The sequence below is a fragment of the Coffea arabica genome, chromosome 1e (assembly GCF_036785885.1).
Source record: "Coffea arabica cultivar ET-39 chromosome 1e, Coffea Arabica ET-39 HiFi, whole genome shotgun sequence".
NCBI classification, from domain to species: Eukaryota; Viridiplantae; Streptophyta; class Magnoliopsida; order Gentianales; family Rubiaceae; genus Coffea; species Coffea arabica.
Window position 1 is genome coordinate 5,248,442 of NC_092311.1, and position 21,864 is coordinate 5,270,305.

Genomic DNA, 21,864 nt, shown 5'->3' on the forward strand with positions numbered 1-21,864 from the left:
CTAAACCTGCAAGAAATTCTAAATGGCTATATATCCTCTGCTAAAGCAGCAATCTATCTTAAACTCATAAACCTTGACCCTAATTGCACAGATCAATGGCCAGATATATTGCATTGAAAATTGACTCTGATATGCCATGGTATAGGGATATTGTTTTTGGGTCTTAAAATAGATTTTTGAAGCTTATTACCACACTTTTATTTTAAGGAATCATAATCACAATTGCATATCTCATCATGTTTGCAATATCCACGTTAATTTATTTATGTACATTTTCTTCCAAATAACATACATGGATTAATTTTTTCCCCTAAATGAATAACAAAACTTTGACAAAAAAAAAAGGCAAAACTTTGACTATTGAAACAAGCTAGTATTTCAGTTCTACTACACAAAAATATATTCCATTCATACCAAATAATGCGAGCCAGCTGACGATGAACCCCAATTGGTTGGTAAAACAATGAGAGAATGGGCGTTTACTGAGCTTTTTCCAAGAAAGAGAGCAAAAGAGGATGACCGATATCGTGTTTGGAGGGTCAAAACTAACCTCACCTTCATATCCGGAATAAAAATTGGGCTTAATTTTTTTCTAAAATACATACAAAAGAAAATAAAAAACGAGTTGGAGAAAAAAATGAAAAATATGCCACCTTTGATTTTCCTTTTCTATGTACAATGTAGAACTTTTGACTTGACATTTCTTTTTGGGGATTTTGACATATAAGTAAGTTGCAAAAGTGTTTTAAGTTTTCTAGGGAAGACTAATTAGTCTTTTACACGGTTACAAGTCTAGGTCATTGTTAGGTAATAGATATGTCATTGTTGGGCTGGATTATCTTTTCTTGATTAATGGACACAAGCTTTGAAACTTGCAAATGACTCGTGCCTAAATTCAACTCATTTTTTGCGAAGCAAAATGAAAGCTGGCCACCTTCAATCAATGCAAGTTAATTATTCTTGTGCCACAATGAAATAATTGACCATTCGTAAGTCCTTATCCTTTTACTTGAAAGAGTTGAATAACTTTTTTCTTTACTTTACCATGTGATAGTCTTTTTTTTTTTTTAATTAAATGCAAGTTGAGGAAACAAAATAAGAACGCTGTTTAATTTAAGGAAGACTTAAAACCCATAAAAGAAAGAGACTGTCCATTGCCAGCAGCAGAACATGCAGATTGCAGTGATACGGAAGGCAGAAAAGATCAAAGTCTACACCAGGAGAAATGAGATAAGATGAAGAACATTTTTCGGAGGTAGTAGACGAATGATTTATTAACCTAGAGAGAGTACAAGAATGCTGTGAAAGAATCAAGATATTTGACAGAATGAATGAATGACCTCTCTCTCTCCTTCCAGCCCTTTTATTCTCTTGGCCTTCACCGCCTTGATTACATGGAATTAGTTACAACTAACTAACTAACTACTCCATGTGACCGCCTCTGCTAAACTTGCTCCACACGTGATCGTAATATATGAATTACAACATTGCTCTCCCTAGAATGTAGTAATTACATTTGCATGCCTATTCCTACGTATCAGATGCTCCCCCTCGAGAAAGTCCTTGTCCTCAAGGACTGAAAGTAGGAAACCTCTGGTGCAAATCATACCAAAACTCCCACGTCGCGTCTTCCGGAAAAGAGTTGCTCCATTGTACCAAGACTTGAGTGGCCGCCTGATTTCCACGTTTAACCAACCTTCTGTCCAAAATGGCAACTGGCTACAGCAGTAAGTATCCCTGCTCTGTGGTAGTCTCGGGTAGATGGGGCGTGACAGGTTGCTAGTCAACCTTCTTCTTGAGCAATGAGACATGAAACGTCGAGTGAATATTGGCTTGAGCAGGTAGCTGCAATCTATACGCCACCTTCCCTATTCGTTCCTCGACTGGAAAAGGACCAAAGTACCTGGGAGACAACTTCTGGCAGCTAGACGACTTGAGAGAATGCTGTTGATATGGTCGTAGCTTCACATGCACCAAGTCGCCTACCTGAAACTCCCTATCCGACTTGTGTTTATCAGCCAAGTGCTTCATTCAGTGTTGAGTAGTCTTGAGGTGATGCTTGAGTGTGTGCAGCGCCCTCTCCTTAGCAGCTAGGCTCCTATCCACCGCCTCCACTGTAGCTGACCCAGGCAGATAAGGAGCGTGCACAGGTGGTGCTTGACCATAAACCACCTGAAACGGGGTAGTCTTAATAGTCGAATGATAGTTAGTATTGTACCAGTACTCAACCAAAGGCAACCAAGAGTACCAAGCCTTGGGGTAGTCACTGGTCATGCAGTGAAGATAACTCTCTAAACACCTGTTCACCACCTCAGTTTGTCCGTCCGTCTGAGGATGATAAGAACTCGAAAACTGCAGCTGAACGTTTAGAAGTTTGAACAACTCCTTGTAGAACTAACTGAGAAAAATGGAGTCTCTATCACTCACGATAGTATGCGGCAGGCCATGTAATTTGAAGATGTGGTCTAAAAATAACTGAGCAACATCTAAGGCCGTGTAGGGGTGTGATAGCCCACAAAAATGAGCGTATTTACTCAATCTATCCACCACTACCAATATGACCTGCTTGCCATGGGACTTTGGGAGACCCTCAATGAAATCCATTGAGACATCAGACCAGACATGATCAGGCATGGGCAGGGGTTGTAGTAAACCCAGGTATGCCGCGAGGTCAAACTTATGGCGCTGGCAAGTGTCGCATGCTGTAACGAAATCATAGACGTCCTTGTACATGTGCTTCCAGTAGAAGGTACCCTTCATCCTTTGATATGTAACTAGGATACCAGAACGGCCTCTAAAGGAGCTGGAGTGCCATAGTTCGATTAGCTCCCTCCTTAATGACGCTTCCTCCCCCACAACCAGTTTTCCTTTTCTTCTTAGCTGCTGCTGATCCCAACTATAGTGTTTGTATTTTGAGACATCACCCGAAGAGATCTGTTGAACAATATCCCGAGTCTTAGGGTTGTTCCTCCAAGATTGCTCTATCCTAGTCATGAGAGCAGTGGAGATCCCACTAATAGCGTGACAAGCCGCGACTGAGTGTGGTTGTCTGGACAATGCATCTGCTGTGACATTCTCGCTACCTTTCTTATATTGCACCTCATAGTCATACCTCATAAGTTTGGACACCCACTTCTGTTGACTAGGCATAAAAATCTTTTGATCCATCAGGTACTTGAGACTTTGATGATCCGTCTTGATAATGAAATGCCCCCCTAGCAGATATGGTCGCCATTTTTGCACGGCATTCACCACAGCCAACATCTCCTTCTCATACACCGACATCCCTCGATGTTGGGCTGCTAATGCCTTGCTAAAAAATGCTATGGGCCTGCCCTGTTGTAGCAGAACCGCGCCAATCCCAGTGTTAGAAGCATCCATTTCTACCACAAACTTCCTCGAGAAGTCAGGAAGAGCCAACACAGGTGGTGACGACATCGCAGCCTTTAGCTGGTTGAAAGCTTCAGCTGCCCCTTCGTGCCAACCAAAGGCATTCTTCTTCAGAAGGTCAGTCAAAGGACGTGCCAACTTGCCATAATCTTTGATAAATCTGCAATAGTAACCAGTTAATCCCAAAAACCCATGCAGCTCCTTGATGTTTACAGGCGTAGACCATTGCTGAATACAAGCAATCTTATGCGGATCTGCACTAACTCCTGTAGCCGAAATCAAGTGTCCCAAATATTCGATTTGGTGAGTAGCAAATGAGCATTTACTTCTCTTCACCTTCAACTGGTATTGGACCAAAGTGTCGAACACTAGTGCCAAATGCTGCAAGTGCTCCTTCCCAGATTTACTGTAGATTAAAATATCATCGAAAAACACCAATAGAAACTTCCTCAGGAATGGTCTGAAAATATCGTTCATGAGGCTCTGAAAGGTCGACGGGGCGTTCGTTAAGGTAAACGGCATTACTACAAATTCGTAATGTCCATCATGGGTTCGAAATGCAGTTTTAGATATGTCGTCTGGATGCATTCGGATTTGATGATATCCGGATCGCAAGTCTAACTTGGTGAAAATAACAGCTCCAAATAACTCATCCAACAACTCTTCAATAAGTGGTATGGGAAATTTATCCTTTATAGTTACCTTATTCAACTCCCTATAATCCACACACATTTTTCATGTGCCTTTTTTTTTTTTTTACCAAGACTACTGGAGATGAAAAAGGGCTATTGCTAGGCTTTATAATGCCGCTACTCAGCATTTCCCTTACTAACTTCTCAATCTCTCCCTTCTGAAATGTTGGGTAGCGATGGGGTCTAACATTAATGGGTTGTACCCTCTCTTTAAGAAAAATTCTATGATCATGTGCTCTAACAGGGGGTAAGTCAGTGGGTTCTTCAAACACTTCCTGGTATTTACGTAACATTAAATCAAGCTGAGATTGGAAGTGAGTTACCTTTGTGTCCCCTTCCATAGACAAGTAGCTCGACGTCACCTTGGGTTCTCCCAACTGCTGGACCGAAATGAAGCATAACTGGGCTGACTCAATCTGCTCTAGTTTACCCAAAAGTTTTTGCATCTGCTTCTTTGGAATCAGCTGGGTAACTTGTTGCTTGGAACCCCGTAGTGCGACCTTGTTGCCCCTATGCATAAATTCCATCTTTAACTCTGCAAAATTCTACTTGACATCCCCCAACGTGGAGAGCCACTGCATTCCCAGTACCACTTCACAGCCCCCAATCGGCAGGATCAACACATCTCCTTCAAAGTCTTGCCCCTGCATTTTCCACCGAAATTTCGGACAGAGCTTGGTGGTCGTGAGGGCGTTTCCATCCGCTACTACTACCTTCACCGAATCCACCTGTACTGTCTTAAGGCCGAACCTTGTCGCCATTTCTGGGTGCAAAAAATTGTGAGAGCTCCTACAATCTATGAGAATACTAAAGGTCTTCTTGCCAATACTGCCCTGCACTCTTATAGTGCTGAATTGGGAACCTTCAAGCTGCTCATTGTATTTGCTGATATTTGTGCTAAATCACCTTCTGTCGCTATCTCTTCTTCCCCTCCTTTGTGATCGACTTCCTTCCCAGACTTCTCCTGTTCCTCTACGTACTCAATCTTGTATAGTTGCCTCCTCCTGCAGTGATGGTTGGGCCCGTACTTCTCATCACACCAATAACACAATCCTTTGACCCGTTTCTCATCCATTTCTGACGTACTCAAGAATCGAGCTGACTTCCTTGGCTCTTCCCTCTTTCCTCCAGGTCTTGGTAGCAACGGACTATTATTGGTACTAAGGCTCCCTAGGTGACTGAAGTTGCTAGTCACATCCTTGGCGTAGGAGCTTGTAAACTTATTGTATCTCCCCTGCCTTAGCGAGTTCTGAATTCTAGCCTCCTCCATCTTCGCTAATCCAACCGCATGCTGTAAATCTTGTGGCATGAACATCCGCATAGCTAGCTGGATTTCTTCCTTTAATCCTCTTATAAAACAGCTCACAGCGTATGGTTCCGGTAGGTCGACTCTGTTTAGCAATTCTTCGAACGCCTCTTGATATTCCCTTACTGACCTGGTCTGTCTCAGTCCTTTCAGATCTCCCATGGGATCATCATACAGGCAGTCCCCAAACCGCGCCCCCAAAGCCTTCACATACTCCTCCCATGACGGCGGATCTCTGGAAATCCTAGCCTTCATATAGACTTGGTGTCATTGCAGAGTTTTACCCTCCAAGTGCATGGCTGCAACTCTGACCTTTGCTCTCGATGGCGTCTCATCCACTTCAAAAAATCGGTCACATTTGTACAACCAACTCTTGAACCCTTTCCCATCAAATCGGGGAAATTCAATACGAGAAAACCTGGTGGGAGTCTGATAGCTCCCCCCATAGCTGTTCCGTTGGCCAGTCTCCGATGACTGTGGGGATCCTTGCTATCCTTGACTCCGTTGATTGCAAACTTCTAAAACCAGGTTCTTGAGAGTTCCGATTTCCCTCTCAAACTGATCCTTTTGCCCTCTTAGCAAATTCCTAATAGTTTCTTCAAGCTTCTTGTTTTCCTAACCTCTAGTGCCTTCCGCCATTGTTCCTTCCTCCAATGCTGAGCTAGGGTAAACCTAGCTCTGATACCACTGATACGAAAGGTAGAAAAAATCAAAGTCTACACCAAGAGAAATGAGATAAGATGAAAAACATTTCTCGGAGGTAGTAGACGAATGATTTATTAACCCAGAGAGAGTACAAGAATGCTGTGAAAGAATCAAGATATTTGACAAAATGAATGAATGACCTCTCTCTCTCCTTCTGGCTCTTTTATTCTCTTGGCCTTCACCGCCTTGATTACATGGAATTAGTTACAACTAACTAACTAACTACTCCATGTGACCGCCTCTGCTAAACTTGCTCCACACGTGATCGTAATATATGAATTACAACATTGCTCCCCCTAGAATGCAGTAATTACATTTGCATGCCTATTCCTACGTATCATGCAGTTATTACATTTTTTGGGTCAAATAATGGGTACGAAATTGACAAGAAAAAGAAATATAGATACTTCTAACGTGGTGGGTGAAATAGAAAAAGGATTCCATAGTTTCCCTTAGTAGTGAAAGAAAGGGGGTTTCTGGTAAATGGGTACAAGGGACAGGAATAGCATTAAAATTAATGATACCCATACACATCTTTTGGTATATTGATATGAGAATCATTCAGTTAAATTGAAAATGTTAGTTTTTGTCCCTATTATGCCTCACTTATTGTTTGGGTTTCAAATTAATTAGTTCTTTTTTTTTGTTGTTGACAAGGAAAACCGCAACCGTTACCTGAGAATACGCACTGGATAAGCCCCGTCCCGTGCAATAGTTTGCCAATCATATAGAGGGATAAGATGCACTAGACAAACCCTGTGCGACGGGCAGATGTCCCAAGAGAGGTTTGAACCCAAATTGGTAGGAGGCATGACACGAACTTTACCATCTCGACCAACTTAAGGCCGGGACATTTCACTTTCAAAATCATTCTACCATTTCGGCCAATTCAATTAATTAGTTCTTTACTGCAAAGATCATTCCACTTCCAAACAAAACAAGGAAAAATGACCAAAACCCATACTGATACCGAGGCTATGATTTTGATTTCGATTCCAATTTCATAATTTAAATCAAGCACCTCCTATAATCTTACAGAAATTTACTCATTATAATTGTGTAATTTTGGAATTTGTGTTAAAAATTCCATGACAGTTCATTTTGGCAAATATTTGTAATTTGTGGACTAACGTGAATTAGGCCACAGCATTTATGTTTTCCTTTCATTGACTAGCATGTAATGTCCAAAACTTTAGTTAAGACAACTATGCAGTATGCATGCATTTAATTGGTACTCCTTGATTAAATATATTCTTGTGGATGTGACAAGAAAACCTTAATAATCTGGAATAATCTGGATGTCCACAAAGGCACTTAAGTTGAATTACTTAGCCTAGATCACCCAAATGATAAAATTAAGGTGAGTAAAGATGCTTAAGATGTGCTTGGATGAGCCATTTTTGGCTTGATATGATTCAGGGAAACATTTGTCTTTTCATCAACTTTGGCATCGTTAGTGTTTTATGGTCAAGAGTAGTTAACTATTAGGGTTAATTGCAAAAACCCCATATATTATTACTTCAATTGCATTTAACATCCTAAAGTATTTTTATAGATAATTTACACAATTTAATAAACACCTGGCATTGAATTAATTGTTGACTGAGCTACAAGTTGGATTCTTGAAAATAGTTGACAGAACTACCTCTCAATGTTAACGGCTGTTTGAAATATGGTTGACAGAATGCTGTTTAACTTTAAATCTTTATGCATGTGGTTGCAAAGTGCATTTAAAGAAATGGTTTGGCTATCAGAGCCTCGTTAAGAAGGGTCTTAGGTTTAGTTTTTTTTTTTTTTGTCAAAAGTGTTATTAATTTATAAAGGTATTTAAATGCAAAACAATAATAATTGTAGGTGTGTATATTTATATGATAAGTTTGGTATGAATGAAGTAACTAATAACTAACAAGTGCCCATAAAAAAAAAATCTTAAACAAAAAGGGGCTCTAGATTTTTGTTGCTGTATTAATGTTGACCGTAATAACGCGTTTGTAATTATTTCAGGAAGGAAAAATGAGAATCGAAAGTGACCCTGGCGGAATTTCATTTTTCTTATGGCTTTTAAGCTTCTTTTACAGCTGGATGCAATTGACAACCAATAGAAAATCAACCAATGAATGTTACGCGTTAGAATGCCAAAATAGTAGGATGTCAAACTTATCCTTATAAATCTTTATACTGCATCTTGATATCTTAAATAATTTGTAAGCTGAAATAATATTTGAATGTAATTTTTCATAATAATTAATTTTTCTTTTATTTAAAATAATTTTTTCTTTTATACTAGGAAACAAATGTTTTAAGATACTTTATTCTTTGACTTTTCAACAATTGTGCAAAATTTTTTTTGGATATTATCAAACTTGAAAATAGATTAAATACAAATTATAATTGTTTGACTTCATGTAATTCATATTTTATGTTGCTAATTATATTGCTAGTAAATGCAAAATTTTAACTTAAAAATTTATATTTTAGAATGAATCAAGTCTTACAATTGAAGAATTTTGATATCAATTCTCATTTATTTTTGAAGTAAAAATATCAAGATTTCACTTAAATAGACAAATACTATAGAATAGATAAAACACAAAGTCATAAGACATATTACGTCCTATAAATTAATTCATAGCAATTAAATCAAATTTGTATTTAATATATTCTATTTTGGCATCTAAATATTAATTATACCAAGCATTGAAAATCGAGTAAACATTCCATTCTAACTTATTCATCAAACTCTGGAACAACAAATTTCTTTCTCTGCCATTGTGGGCGGAAATATATTTTAGGGTGAAAAGGCCTTTCTATTCTGAGCATTCTCATTTATCCAATGAGGGGTAATTGTGTAATAATCTTTCCCTAGATGTTTAATCTAGGCAGTTAAACTTTGAGAGAATAGAAATGCAAATTTTTAGGACAAGTCAATGCAATCAAAATTGCTGTAGATATTAAAATTTAGGCTATGGCAATGTCGTTTGTCGAATCTCTAGGGAGAGTCTTAACAAATGGAGACAAAAATTTATGTCCTTGTGAAGTAGTATACACTGTGAGGACTGCTTACAAATTTTGATCGTCCGATGGAAACTGAAAAATAGCACTGCAAAACTGATGATCCAGCCTATGAAGCGCTGCTAGATGATATTTTTTGTTAGTCTATAGAATTCCGTCGCTTGGGAGGTCAATTGGGTTCTTAGAAATCTAAATGTGACTACTCATTTATTAACTAAAAATGTTCTATTTCACATATTTGTATTTGGAGATTTTCTTCACCATCTTTTCTTTTTGCTGTAATTGCTATGGATCTATCTTCAACTTAATAAAATTTTCAGTTTTCTATAAAAAAAAAAAAAACAATTGAGGAGAAAATAATGCAAAGTATTATTAACTAAAACTTTTTTAGTTCCATGAGATCCAATAGTTAATATTAAATAGCACTGATTGTGTTGGTACAATTAAATAGCAGTTATTGGGATCTGTTGCGACGGTTAATTGTTATGAAGCATACCCATGCCACGGCTAATTGTATTGCCAGAAATTATAGGACTGCAGGAAATATCTTAAATATGACCCATCACTTGAAAATTGAGAAAAAAAAATTGTTGGAAAGATCAGTTAATTTAGACCCTAGCAATGATCCCTATTAAGTTTATTTAGCTGGAAAATGCCAACGATATCTATTAAGACGATTACATCTATAGCATCATTCTGTAAGGATTTCTTCAATTTGACATGAAACATATGGTTTGGATTTAAATAATAAACCATAATGCCTTTTGGAATCTAATTTACATAGGGTTTGCTCTCGATTGATTATTTTAACTGATTATAAATTTTGATTTTAGACAGTCAGTTTTTGTGATGTTCATGGTTGATTTTATATTTTGATTATAGATTTTTTAATGACAAAGAAAATTTAAAATCTATAATCACTTGGAGAATAGTTTTTCCTCATTCTTATTATTTTCTATAATCAATTAAAATCTATATTCAAATTTTGTAAAATCTAAAATAACCGAGAACAAGGCCATAAATAGACAGACAATTAAGAAATAATTGAAGAGCTTATCTAAAGAATGTGTTAAAAGACGTATTAATAAGGAATGTTCCAAAGAAATTTTAGTCAACTAAAGTAAAATGTACTGCAATGACTAAGCAATTCTTTTTCTGGTTTAGCTTTGAAATTATAGCTCAGGACCGAAATTAGATGGTGATACTGATAATTAACTTACTTGATATAGAAAGACCATAAAATCGATCCTTTCGCGTCTGGAAATCCAACCCAAGCAAAATTTGACTTGGTAAACTTCCTCAAAATTGAGCATTTATGGATACAAATCAATTGCGCTTGAGTTCTCTTTCACCATCGCAAAAATTTCTACATAGGACACAAACCTTTTATGCAAGTTGGTCCAGATACAACAAATATGTGATTCTTGTTTTTATATTTTCTTTTTTTTTTTTTTTTGGTTCAAAGAAGTACTTGAGATCCATTGCATAGAACGCGTGGACCGTGTAGTCACGCTTACTACAAGATATATATTACCAGTCTGCTTTCAAAATTCAGTTATAACTCAATACAAGTGACAGTCCAAATTTAAGTTTGAAATTTTATGAATTAGAGGTTTTAGCTTTTCATTTTTCATCCTCTTTTTTCACTTCTCAAATTTCACCTGTGAACTATTTCTTGCAAAAAAAATTAAAATAAAAAAGTGGCAGTCCAAATCTCCATAAGAACCTTTTATTCTGTTGGCATAATCCCCAAGGCCCCTTCTGCCCTCCAATTCCAAAGCCCCTAGTAATCAAAAAAGGGACTGTCTATATTACTATGATTAATGACCATATCATTGGTTCCACCTGTATTGAGTTCATTCATAGTATGCCAAACAAATTGTCACCAAAAAACAAAAAGGTTCCAAAATAAAAAAGACCCAATTTACGGTCTTTAGATTTGAATCAAAAGAAATCCAATCCAGGTGCATGTATGTATACACACATTATTATTTATGTATACATGGGTCTGAATAGGGTCTGATTTGAATGTGAGTTTGGGTATGATTCATAGAAAACCAAATCCTACGCAAATCCCTGACTCTTTTATCGGGTCTAGATCTGGGTAGAATTTTGATTTAAAAAATTAAATCCAAATTCTATCCAATTATATAGGATCTGGATTTAATTTGGATAAGATCTGACCTATTGAAATACCCAGTCTTCTTATTTATTCTTTGAATAGTCTCCTTACAATGGAATAATTCTACAGAAATCAGAGAAGAGGAAACTACTGGAGAAAGATTTTATGGAATTTAATTTAAGCTCTAATTGAAACAACACGCAAGGTTTGACAAACTTCAAATTATTGAGTTCACATATTGTATTACTCCTTTGTAGTCGTTGAACATGCACATGCCTTGACAATTGATGTACAGTAAAAATCATAATATGAAAAAGTGTCTATTGTGTCTTCTATGATTCTACACTGTAATCTAATCAATTGGCATAGTTTGAATCAAAATAGTATCTTCCTCGTATTATTCATGAAGAACAGCAAAAAAGACATTTAAAAATAAAAAAGAAGTAATGAGATTCTTTACCGACTATGATGAAGAGAAGAACAATCGTAGTTGCAAAACTAGAGTAACTCCTCATGGTTTGCTGTGGGATTTAAGAGGCTGCAGTGTAGAATTTTCAAGTGCAAAAGAAGTTGACAAATTAACATCTAGTCACACTCATATATAGGTGAGTTAACCAAGAAAAAAGTTAAACCTATTTTCTTAATTTGCGCCTTCTACCGCGAATTTAATATCATTAATTCCTTTTGTGTGGATTCAATCTAAAAGTAGGTTTTTCTCAAAAAAAAAGATTAGTCCTTAACAACCGACTTTTCCAAACATTACCAAAAAATTAGGTGTGATCATGGTTAAAATTTCTTAACTTCACCAAAATTATAGTGAACAATTAAAATGCAAAAAGAATTCCACTCACATATAAGAACTAGTGATCTTTTCTTTTGGTCCACGTGATAATCCAAGATGTTACAAATGCTTATATTTTATCACATATGACATATTAACTAATTTCCCTTCTTTTTGATCCGCACATACAAATGCTGAACATGAAACCTAAAAAGCCAGAAGATTAGACATGAAGTTTAGTAATTAGTGTCCAGGAAAGTAAGAGGAATCTTCCCTCTGTGCTTCCTTTTTATGCCATTATACAAATGTGGAGTTGCTAAGGCTACATGAGTTGTTGAGGGAAATTTTTTGTTCCTTTTACAGAGGTGCGACTAAATGGAATTACTAATATTTTTTTGCTCTAAAGTGGATTTTGCTTAAGACTTGTCCAAAGTTGCATAGGTGCTTGAGGACTATTAAATAAATAATTAGGACAGTTGATTTGTATACTTTCAGAAATTCAAGTCCTGAATACTATAAAATACCCTTTGCTGGACATGCACAAAACCACCAAGTTAACTCTCTTATGAAGTCAGTTGTCTCTCACTGTTCAACTTCAATTATTTGTTTCCAAATACTACTAAGCTCTAAGAAATAATGGCTCCAGCAATGTCAATTGCATCCAACTCAGGGGATGTTATTGATTTTGCTGTGAATGAAGGACATGGAGGGTCTTGCAGAATTGAGCCTAAACGCCTTGTCAGCTGCTGTTTTTCTCCAAGATTGAGTGTTGCCAAAGGGGTTTTGAAGTAGTACATAGCACATCAAGTTCCAAGTGTCTCGTTATTTCATGTAGTACATAGCTTATGTTTTACAGAATCAAAGGGAATAGACGAATTTGAGTTCCTGACAACATGCATCCAATGCAATATATAATGCCCTCGAGCTAATAGAATACTACGACATGTGTCAACAACATTGAATTCCAGAATTTCATATTATTGCAAATTGTATCTTGTCCTTTCCACCATGAGCTTTTGTGAAGAAATGAGCTGCATAATCTGAGTAGAGAACTTTTTTATAAAGTGGTTTTTCTCCACTACTCTCAAGCACTTCTTCAAGGGGACCAATTATTGCAGAAGGTTCTGGGCCTGCAAAAAATGGTGCTGAAATCCTATTATGATGTTTGTTAACAGTAACGCAATGTTCGATGCTCCTATATCTTCCATTGCTGATAATTTCTAATGCGTCGCCAATGTTTATCACTAGAGCTCCATCAATTGGAGAGACATATATCCAAGAATCATTTTCTAGTTTTCGAACATAAAGCCCTCCAATGACATCCTGAGGAAGGATACTAATCGTTGATAAATCCGAATGGCATCCTATGCCAATAGTAAGCTCAGGTTCGGGACATTTGGGGTAGTAATTTAAGTTAACTTTTTTTGAACCCATAAGCATTGATTCTTTACTTTTGTCAATCTCTGTGACGTTCAATCGCTTCATTAGCATTCCGAGAAGTCTCTTGGCAAGTAATTCACATGGCTTTATGTAGTCAAGTACTTGATTCCTGAAATCAAGCAAACGCACATATTTTATGAGATTTATCAGGTCAATAATAGCCTAGTGCCAAGCATGTGATTGCAAAATGTGTTTGAAAACTCTTTTAGAAATTTAGTTGTTGAAACAGAAGAATTAAAATGAATAGGATTTAAGGTCAAGGTTTTGAGACAGCTTGAGGCAGGGTAATGAAAGCAAAAAATGATCCTGGCAAATGAAAATTGAATTCGCATTTAGGGTCGATCAAGAATCAGCAACATGACTTGACGGTTTCAGGTCGTATGAAAAATTGCATTGTATGACAGGCCAAGAATATTGCTCTGTGCTTATATTCTATTTTTGGTAACTACCTGCAGATTGGAGGCCAAAAAGATTGAGCCTCTTCGTCCGAAACATAGAGAAAGGTAAGTTTGTCGTGCCACTCCATAGCAGTCTCTATTTCCGGAACAAAGCTTGTTCTGAGAAAGACATTCGTGGTCGGAGAGTTCTTTTTGTTGTACTTCATCTTCTCCTTTGGTGGCAACTCAAAGAATCTATGAGTTGCATCCATCACACTTTGAAGTATTTCAGCAGGGATCCCAAGATTGATAATTTGAAAGAATCCCCATTTCTCTGCCGCATCACAAACTATATCTGCAACCTTAGGATCGTTCCAATTTGAAATATCAATCACAGGTATGGATTCTTCCAAGATTAAGGTGTGCTCAGTGAACCGTTCTTCAGGTGGTTGAATGAATTGTTTTGGTAGAGTTTTGAGATTCATGTCTGACAAACCTTTGACTCCATAACCTTCATCTATGGTTAGTGCTTTGACATCAAATGAGTCTAAATCTATTGCTGTTGCTGTTTGAGCCATTGGAAGTTTCAAAACTAGGAGATGGAGCATACAAAGTAGAGGGCGTGGGATTTCATGTGGTTCTGGCTGAAATTTATAGGCCAAGTTACGAGTTGGAAATTAAGACCAAATTTATGGCTGAAATTTTTGTTGAGAAGCTATGTAGTTGTCCTCAAGCAACTAATGACAATATTTGATTGGATTTGTAACCGGATGCTCAAGTCAAGTTTAAAACTTTAAATACACATGGCATAAATATCTTGCTTGGACAGATACATTTTAAGAAAAAAAATTAGACCTTTTTTTTGAAGCAGAAAAAATTTTAGACCTTGACACGGTGTCCAATTATTTATTTTTTTTATTTTTTAACCATCTTTTTACATACAAATGCTTTGCTTCTCAAAAAGTACTGTTTGTGTCATTTTTGTAAAAGCCCCTTAGAGCTCCTAAAAAATTAAAAATGCCATCGAAATTTCTCAGAAACATTTTTATCCAATTGTGAATTGCCAAATTTACTCTGTGAACAACAACAACAAAGTCATGGTCATGCTCTTGATTGAAGTAAACGAAAATTTCAGAAATGCAATGTCCTGCGAACATTATTAATGTGACCCATCATTTTGTGCAGCCGTAGCGTCCGGATAGCTTGGAAATGCACTTGCTGCTTCAACAACTGACACAAATAAACTGTTCCTCATTCCTCCTGCATGAGTCATGGCTAAGTATCTCACAAACAGAAAAATTCGAGATCATACTAGTAAAGTATGATGGTTCTCTTTCCTTTTTCAATTATCCAAGCACCAAGAGTAGTGCTGCAAACGAGTTAAGTCGAATCGAACTTTGATCTAATTGAGTCAATAATTGAGTCGAGTCTCGACTCAATTTTACCAAATTCGAATTCAAGCTCCACCTCAAATTTGAGCCGAGTCGAACTCGAGCTCGAGCCTACTGGAGCTTAAAAAAATAATTATTTTATTTTAAAATGAATAAAATAGTAAATTTTCCTTAATAAATAATAAAATTTTATGGATATATATATATATATGTGTGTGTAATTTTACTATTAAAATAAATACGTGTGTGTGTAATCGAGTTGCTCGCGAACTAACAAGTTAAGTTTTTTTTGTGCTCGATCTCGACTTGGACACTTTGGGTTCAATGTCGATCGAATTCGAGTCAAACTTTAACCGAGCCAATTCACGGGCTCTCGCGAATGGCTTGATTCATTTGATGCCCTAATCAAGAGGACAAACTACTGTTAGTATCTATATAGTTCTTTATTTTTTCCTTCTTTTTTAGGCATCTACTTCAGAATTTGTCTATCATGGAAAGGACCAAAAAGGACCTCGTGATGTAAAGGACACAGATGAATTTGCTAAGATATGAGATGTTTAACATACATTCTTTGTTAGAAATTGATATACATCATGTGAGGGAGATATAGCGAACACCCATTATAGAGAGAAAAAACTGTGCTTACTTAATCTTTTCAATGCCTTGTCTTTATTTGATTGATAAGTAGTTCACTAAACTGGATATTAAAGTTTGAAATGCATTGGAAAACCAATTAGGAGTACATGTCTTCACATAGAGCTCTTGGAACGTTCCATGCAGGATAAAAAGCAAAAGTTCAAATGACTTTTGAAGCCCTCGGTGAAGAGAAATACAAAATTAAAGAACTTTTCAAGTGTTTCAGTGAAGAAAAATACAACATTAAAGGCACCAAGGATGATAATTGTATGAGACTATCCAGCGAAATCAAGGCTAACAAACTTTCTCATTTTAGTTTAAACCCACCTTTCCCAAAAAATAGGCTGGGCTTTGACTCCGTCATTGGAGCAACCACTAGCAATCTGCCCTTCCCAAATTTACTTAGTTATGGCCGGCTAAAGCCTAATACTAGTAATTTAATTGCAATCTGCTGGAGAATCAGCTTTCAACTGGAATTAGATCAAGCAAGGTGTCAATTGGCAATTTAATTCTTATGTATGAACATGATCTGAGAGCTGAAAAGCAATGTGATGTCAGTGCATTAGTGGATGGATCCTTTGTTAAAGCAACCAGAAAGGGTGTGATCAGGTTCATAATACAGAAACCAGGTGGCAAAGTAGCTAAGCGGGTATAAACTTTTTTTCTTTTTGCCAGCAGCGATACATTGTATAACCTATTCTATCCTAATCTAGAGGGAGGGGGAGCCCAAGGAGGCTTGTGTGTTATGACTAGTAGATATACAGACCCAACTAAACCAAGAGAGTGCTATGGCACTACCCTTAGATTTTTTTTGCTGCAGGAGAGGTTTGAACCCTCATCTACAGCCCAAGAAGGGACTCAGGTCCCTCCCTGGTGGCCACTGAGCTAAGCTCAGTGGTTACTAAGCCGGGTATAAACAGAAGTCAGCTTTTCAAGTTAGAGGCAACAGCAGGCTTAGAGGCAATGACTTGTGCAAGGATGCTAGGCAATGCATCCATATGTACAAAAACAGACTGTAATGGCCTACTACATCATTTGCAAAGTTCAAAACTAGAGACCTCTCCTTTGGAAGCTAGATCAGTACTTAATGACATCCTAGTCTTATCTCATAATTTTGATCCTGTCATTTTTGTCAAAGTAGAAAGGAATCTGATAATGAGAGCTCATGAATTACCTAATTTAGCTAGAGGGAATGACTTCGAATGTAATGACTTTTCCAGTTGTAATATGAACTAATGGAAACGATGTTTGTGTTGTGTTAAAAAAAAAAAAGAAAAAAAATTTCACATATTCCTTTCATAGAAATTTTGAAGTAAAAAAAACTATTTCTTCACTGTTCAATCTTTTTTGCTTAGAGAAGAGTTAACTATTTCTTCAATGTTAACACATTACTATCGACAAAAATAGGTAGCATTTCCACATATTTCTCAGTATCATCTACAGAGGCAATATCAACTTCCAACAGGTTTAAATACATTTTCATTTTTAAGAATCCATCACTGGATTACTTTCTTTATATATCCATGATCTTTATACCAAAAGAAAAAAAAAAGAACAAAATCGATGACTTGGGTCAAGGCGGGCGACATCACCTCGGCCCAAAATCCCACAATCCCAAATTGCCAAGGCACATTTGCTATCAACACCAAAACCTAGCCTTGCAACCATAAGTAACGAACAAAACGATGACAGATAAATGTTAAACTAAAACTTGGTCATGTCCTAAGTGATTTCAGATTGTACTTGAGCAAGAAAGAAGGGTATTCAATTGTTGAAAATCCAGAAAGGAACTGATAGAAGTGATTTGAGTTTTTCTTTCTATTTGGACATGAAAAGTAACTAAAGAAAGACCACCAAATCTCAGAAGTTTCTAAAACCAAATACACAAGCAAGGTGGAAGAATTCTTGTCATTTTATCTCTGAATTACTAAAAGTAGCCAAATGCATATTGTACAATAAGATGTCACCTCCTTATAGACAAATTTGGTCCAACTTTACCAAATTTAAGAGGGGGAAAAAGCTATGCAGTAAAATTGCTAGTCAAAAGGCCCCCCATCTGATAAGTAATGGAAAATGACCATAAAGGACTGTTGTGAGACAATTTCCATAAAAATCTACAGATCCAATTATTGAATTATCTCAAATTACACAAAAACATTGAAATATCATTCTGGACTTTACTCAACATAGGGTTACACGGAATGGCTGTTATTCAACATTTATTTAGACACTTGCAAACATAACGGCTGTACTAGAATACTTACCCACCGCTTATGGGAGGAATGATGGCCAATTCATCTCTATCTTTGACAATAACAGACTCTTCAATGTACTCTTCATTGAGAGCCAGGACCATACATCCTCGGATCTCTTTTAAACCAGGGAATTTGGCAATGACTTTATCTAAGCAATCAGAGGCACTACTACCAGATGAAACTTCAAATTGCATGTCACTTAAGCCAGTCAGATCTCTGGCCCTGGCGAAAAACAAAACCTTTATCTGAACTGATGCATTTTCCTTCCCGGTTTGTGAAACATCAAGATTTTCAATCTTGTTTCCTACTTCACATACAGCCATGGAAGAATGCTTCTATCAGTATCGCTTGGAGGGACCTGTCCAATTGGTTGATCTAGAAGTCGAAACCTTTGATAATGAAATATCAACCATTCAAATGATAAATTCTTCACAGTGTAGGGATTGGGGTTTCAGCACTTAATTACTATGACTGACAATTTAGATAGCCATAAAAATATAGGCAAACATTCTTCACAACAGAGCATGGGTGCGGGTGCTTCAAGTAGTTACTTGTTCATGACTGACATTTAGACATAGGGATTATATTTTTTATTGTTTACCAGTGTAGCTGGTTTATATTATGACTCAATACAAGCCAGATTCTGTTCAGAATTTGAAAATTTTGGCAGATTGAATCTTGTCAGTTTGGTTGACAGGGAACCATAAACTTGAATTAGAACTATGATCTCCAAATTTTGAAGGATTACTTCCCCCAGTAAAAGCATGAACTTTGCACAAAAAGAATCAACTCAAACAAGAGAGCAAAACCCACGCAAATTTTTAATTATAACACAACAGCAGATAACAAGCACCAAAACAACATTATCCATCAAAGGGAAAGCTAATTTTTGTGCCCTGTCATCATGTTCAAACTTCAAAGCCAAATTAGAAGCATTTTGCTTAAGAATCCAGGAAAAATAATTCCATTACCTGGATAGTTCTCCCACTAGCGTCCAGAAATTCCAATCTGACAGCACCAACACAAGCACTAGGACTTCTAATGCTGAAAGCCAACCGCACTAAAGCAAACAATTTATGAATTTAGATAATAAACAACAATAATTAAAAAAACAAATCAGTATTATCAATTTATGCCAAAAAAGAAAAGATAAAGAAGATTTCGGTACCCACAACCCTGCAACCCAGATGCCCACCCTTTGGAAATTAAAGAAAAGAATTCAGCTGCATATAAAACAAAACTAATTCAGTATTTAATTTTCTTCTCGACAGAACTATAAAAATTGAGGTTCAACTCCAGATTACCTGAATATGTACAACCACATTTTGATAGCATTCTTACTGCAAGAATCAATTCACAACTTCATGGTACACACTATCTTTGTCTAAATAACATTTTTGTCAAAACAAAGTATGCTGCAATATCCTAACAGTAAAAGCAGCCAAAGGTGCAAGAAAATAAAGCATGAGTAGTTTCAAGAAATCTGAAAGCAGAAGTTTAAGTTGTCAAGCGTTTCTAACACTATCATCTTATCCTAGAAAATCATAATGATGAAGGCTAGCATCATGTGAGAACCAAAGATTTAAGAAGGTGGAGAAAACAGTGACAGAGGGATGTCAACCTAAACAGAGGAAGTGAATTTCATTTTAAGAATTATGTCCAGAGAATATATCGCATACGACATACAGATGCTGACCAAATTAACCGACAACAGCTGAGGTGAAAAACAGATCCTCACCGTTGTCAGAGGTGCAAGGTGTACTGGGGCATAAAAGTACAAACAGTACGCATGATTGAAGCACACATGATGAATACAAACAGCAGATATAAATTTCTTCATTTATGTTCGGGGTAATCAGTCACTACCTGGTGCACTACCTGGTGCAATCACTAAATTTCTATGCTTATGCTAACAAAAAATAGTAATTAACAAGTAGTAAGCACAACAATGGCAAAGCAAATATCCAAATCCCATACCAATAACCATTTGGATTCACACCCTTATATAAATAACCAGAACCACAAAGAAGTTCTGATTAAGAAACTCAAACGATTCAAAACAAAGGAAGACTTAAACTGCAATGTCAGCACTATTGAATCAACAAGTTGCAGTAAATTGTGAAACAATTTGAAAATTCTATGATGCATAACCGAACAAATGCAGTGCAGAAATTTCAGTGCTATATCCCACCGACCAATCAAAATACATCATTCATCATTTCGACAACTCGAAAGCCAGAAATGCAGCTGTCATGGAATTCAAGAATTTTTATATACAACAAAAGATGACCAAAACCACTACAATTGGAAGCCGTAACAGATGAAAAAAGCAAGTGCCTTTTCGACATTGAATAAGAGATAAAGCAAAGACTCAACAGAGGTGAAAGTTCAAACAAAATTCTCAATCAGAAATTACAGTCAAATCTCTATAATTTAGCCAAATTTCAGATAGACAAAGTTCAAGAAACAACTTAGTTTCATAACATCCATAAACCAAGTAAAAAAATGACGGTCGGGGATCTCTCAAGGATCAATTTACACTCATTGGATACCAAAATTTCAAACAGGAAGAACCCTAAAAAACCCAAAACTGAGTGCAAATTATTTGCCTGCAATACTCTAGTAATACTAAAAATTAAAGAAAGGAATGAATTGAACTAATTAGTTAATAGATATCTACCTTAGATGAAATTCTCAATTGCTTATCTCTCCTCTGCTGGAAGTCAAAAAGTTGCTTGATTTTTTCTCCTTCTGGGCCAGCTAGAACGAGAGGAGCAAGATGGCAGTATAGAGTTTTTGGGATAATTTCAGAAACCCCCCTTGAGGTTTCTTATAATATCACTTAACATCTCTATAGTTTTAAAAATCTCACTTATCTCCCTTAGATTGACAATTTTTGTAACATTTTATCCCTTTGAAGAAAAGCAAGAGAGAAAATTTGATTTTCAATACTATTCTTATGTTATCCTATTTTTAAAACTTATATCAATGATGAAAATTAAAATAAAGCTAAAAAGTAATGTTAAAAATGTTTAGAAATTGCCCATGTTGTTTTCACAAAAAAAAAAAACATAGGCAATTTTTATATATTTTATCGTGTCTTTATTTTTTGATTAATTGTTTTAATACTAGCTTATTTATAAATTTTTTTTAATATAAAAAGGCTTTACATGCAAACCACACGTATAAAAAAGGTTATTTTAATTTTTAGTACAACTTGTATTATATCATGTATTAAAATATTTCTTGAATACATTGCTTGATTTCCTTAAATTCGTCCTGCAAAATTTTTTAAGATGTAAATAACTTACCAAAATCTTACTTAACCACTTTTTTTGTTGTCCCACCAAACAAGTCAGAGCTTCGGTGCAAATTGGAGATGACGAATATACCTTCTTGCTTTGTTTATGCCTTTATGGACTGTATTATGAAGTGGATCTTGAAACACCCATCCAATGCCTGCTGAACAGTCATGGATTGAGAACGATCCATCAACTAAACCATCTCCATTACAAGCAACCGTGTAATTTTGGATATCAGCTGATTCTTGAAGGGAAAAAAACCACATATTTCTCTAGGAATTATGCCACTGAGTTGAAGAGCTCCTAACTCGGAGATCAAAACAATTCCTTTCGAAAGGAAGCTTGACCTGAAATTGAACAATGCACTGCTTGCAAATTTTGCAGAGGTTCAAACGCTCTGTCTTCCCATATCATCTGATTTCTTGCTAGCTTAAATTTGCTATAGGATGTGTGTC

General features: G+C 36.3%; 1 protein-coding gene and 1 long non-coding RNA gene across 2 annotated transcripts; both read right to left on the reverse strand.

The window, feature by feature from the left end:
* Positions 1-12,804: 12,804 nt before the first annotated feature.
* LOC113688278 (bi-functional coumaroyl CoA and feruloyl CoA ortho-hydroxylase F6H2-1-1) lies at positions 12,805-14,545 on the reverse strand. Its single transcript, XM_027206065.2, has 2 exons — positions 13,898-14,545; positions 12,805-13,557 (listed from the first exon to the last, which is right to left on the reverse strand). The coding sequence occupies exons 1-2, from the start codon at positions 14,431-14,433 to the stop codon at positions 12,981-12,983; spliced, it is 1,113 nt and encodes a 370-aa protein (XP_027061866.2). The 5' UTR covers positions 14,434-14,545; the 3' UTR covers positions 12,805-12,980.
* Positions 14,546-17,953: 3,408 nt separating this feature from the next.
* On the reverse strand, positions 17,954-20,946 carry LOC113698526 (uncharacterized). The gene is made up of 3 exons (XR_003450224.2): positions 20,788-20,946; positions 19,079-19,167; positions 17,954-18,496 (listed from the first exon to the last, which is right to left on the reverse strand). It is a non-coding gene; the product is annotated as an uncharacterized lncRNA (long non-coding RNA).
* Between the last annotated feature and the right edge of the window lie 918 nt (positions 20,947-21,864).